Below are 3,306 nucleotides of genomic sequence, written 5' to 3' on the forward strand. Positions count from 1 at the left end.
ACGTAGTACGTACGTACGTACGTACGTACGTACGTACGTACGTTACGTACGTTACGTACGTACGTACGTACGTACGTACGTAGTAGTAGTAGTACGTAGTAGTAGTAGTATATATATATATATATATATATATATATATATATATATATATATATATATATATATATATATATATATATATATATATATATATATATATATATATATATATATATATATGTATATATTATTATTATTATTATTATTATTATTATTATTATTATAAATATTATTGTATATAGATGTATATGTGTGTATTATATTCTATTGTGTATATTTGTATGTGTTTATATATCAATAATTACCGACTTAACCTTCATCAGACTGGCACATCTGGTTGGCTGAACGGAGGATAAACTAAGCAACGTTAATAGTCTTTAGAAACCTATGTTCGGTTGAGCCATCTCGCTTCCGATCCAGGCCAGCCAACACATACCAAATTCATCCGTGGTCTGGTGCGGCATTGGCTTACCCCCATCCTCGCTTCTCGACCGGATTATGACGGATAACCTGGTCCTTCTCGGTATTTTGTACTCTGCACTAACCCATTCCGCGGCACTAAACGGCGCAGACCCGATCCGTACCACAGAGGTGGGTACTCTACCTAGTAGGTCAGCAAGCGAATATATGGAACATTCGATAGTAACAGTGTTTTGTCAACACCGGCCCGAATTGACTCAACACATATCGTCCATTGTCGACTCACTTGGCCCAAGCTTCAAGCGGGAATTTACTGACCACTTCATCCCATCAATCTTTCCTGAACCACTACAGCGACTATGAGAGCCATACCATATGTTCATACATTGTATCATACATACATACTTGCCATTTTTGAAATAAATATTATTATCCCTACCGATGTATTCAGATATAAATAGATTTGGAAAGTATATATAGTTCTATTAATAGAACTAGACCAACTCTAATGTTTGGTATTTTACTGAGGCCTTTTAATGGCCTCGTCCAAATATCTGATATGTAAGATGGAAAAGGTATTCATAACTAAAACCATTAAAACCCCCATTTAGGAAACTTAAGTTCATCGTACTATTAAGAGTACGTTTATAATTTATGTACTGCTTAAGAGTACGGTTTTAACATAGAATCTAATGTGGAGGCCCGGCTATTACACATGCATGTAGAACACGTACTGTGGATCGATAGCCTGGCATCCAGCTAAAAGCCGCAGTGTTAACTCAAGTTCAACGTCAACCTCTATGGCGCCATTACGCAAATTCCCCATGAACTTGTCTCTTCTACATTTCGGTATGAGTGCCTGCTTCAATATCATGAATTGTGTATACGTCATACGCAGATCGTTGTCAAAGAGGTTCATCTGTAGCGAATGCCCCGCTACTTCGTCAAAGCTGGGTCTATACCTATATACCGTCTTAGCTTTCGCTGCGTTCTTAGCACTCTTAAGATGAGGGATAAGAGAAACTACTGTGGCTATAATCAACCACATGACGTCCTCTGTCGCCCTAGTCTGCTTTCGAAAGCCCCTCACTGTCACTACTGCTATCAGAGTCGCTGTCACTGTCACTACTCTCCTCCATATCAGAGTCGCTATCAGACTCATATCCACTACCATCTTCACTATCGCAACTATCGCTACTATCTAGTTCGTCATCACTATCTTCATCTTCATCACTTGAATCGCCACTGCTACTTATCAACATCGGTAGCCCATCGTCGTCTATATCTGCCACGTACGTATGATTAATAAATCGTGAAATACCACCTGAGGATATAGCTGGTGTGGCCATGTTTTCATTCAAAGTGCACTCTAACATGAGTGCATTGTGTAGTAGCAATACTCGACTACGGACGTAGTTTCGTACTTGTGTGCAAGTGTTTTTGTGTGAAAGATGTCCGTTTGTTTGTTTTTGTACAATATATTGCTCTGCCGCGCATTGATCGTGGAGCCAATAGCATCGCATCTGGAAAAATGAGTCATGGCGAAGAAAATCGTTCAAAAGTACGCTTACTATTTTGGGTCAAATATCAAACCCCCCCCCCCCCTACTGCCCTCTTTTACCTCGCTTCTAACGAAAAATACTTTTTTTTTCGTTTATACGGGGGCCCTTAGAACAGTGTTGTAAAATAGGTTCATATCGTAAACTCAAGGATGCTCCAAAAACACGCGCCTTTGCGTGGAAAATTTGTGGCGCGTCACCAGGCCCACACGAAATGCGATTCTCAAATCTCAAGATTAAATACAAAAAGTATAATTTTAGGGTTTGCTAATTTTATCCCCTTCATCTTATGGTACCTCGGCGTGTGGTATACTGTAGATAAACTACGTGTGGTGGTATACTGTAGATAAACTACGTGTGGTGGTATACTGTAGATAAACTACGTGTGGTGGTATACTATAGGGTATTTGCTCGGCACAGACACAGAGAATAACTGTGCATACCTGCGTGCATCATCACTATGGCGCAGCCAAAGAAGCTGAAAGACGTCTCATTTAGCCAGACTGAGGATCGCAATGTTGTTAATTCCTGGGTTAAGGCGGCATGTGATAAAGATGCGGACTACGAGACCACAGGGGAATACTGGAGTGCTGTTTATAGAGCATTCAAACGACTGAGTAATAGCAAAGTGAATAAGACGATGGAGCAGATTGAGAACCGGTTTATTCATATAGCGAAGGTAAGCTTGTTTCTGAATTAGGACAACGAGCTACATACCAATAGCATGTGTCTATATTTCTACAGATATAAGTGCATGAGTTCATATTATATATATATATATATATATATATATATATATATGGATCTATCTATCTATGTATGTGTGTATGTATATATGCATACATGTATTCAAATATATATATATATATATGTGTGTGTGTGTGTGTGTGTGTGTGTGTGTGTGTGTGTACTTTTATATCTATACATATATATATGTGTGTGTGTGTTTGTGTGTGTGTGTGTGTGTGTATGTGTGTGTGTGCGTTTTTATTTGTGTTTTTAAATTCTTATGTTTGCATGTTTGTTTGTATATGTTTGTATATTGTTTGTATCAATATATTCTATTGATATATATCTATATTTATATATATATATTTATACATATATATAAATGTGTGTGTGTGTGTGTCTGTGTGTGTATGTATGTATGTATGTATGTGTGATACGTATGTACACATGATATTGATACATATATATATATGTGTGTGTGTGTGTGTGTGTGTGTTGTGTGTGTTTGTATGTGTGTGCTATGTGTGTGTTTATATATATTAAACATATATATACATAT

General features: G+C 37.5%; 1 protein-coding gene across 1 annotated transcript in view; it reads left to right on the forward strand.

Annotated features, from left to right (window-relative positions):
* Positions 1 to 2,364: 2,364 nt before the first annotated feature.
* SARC_05522 (hypothetical protein) overlaps positions 2,365 to 3,306 on the forward strand; it is a 16,074-nt gene continuing 15,132 nt past the window's right edge. Inside the window, exon 1 of the mRNA XM_014300610.1 lies at positions 2,365 to 2,697. Within this exon, the coding sequence (XP_014156085.1) occupies positions 2,479 to 2,697 (219 nt within the window). The 5' untranslated portion in view covers positions 2,365 to 2,478. The remainder of the gene's footprint in view (positions 2,698 to 3,306) is intronic.

Source organism: Sphaeroforma arctica (assembly GCF_001186125.1).
Source record: "Sphaeroforma arctica JP610 unplaced genomic scaffold supercont1.355, whole genome shotgun sequence".
Classification (NCBI taxonomy): domain Eukaryota; class Ichthyosporea; order Ichthyophonida; genus Sphaeroforma; species Sphaeroforma arctica.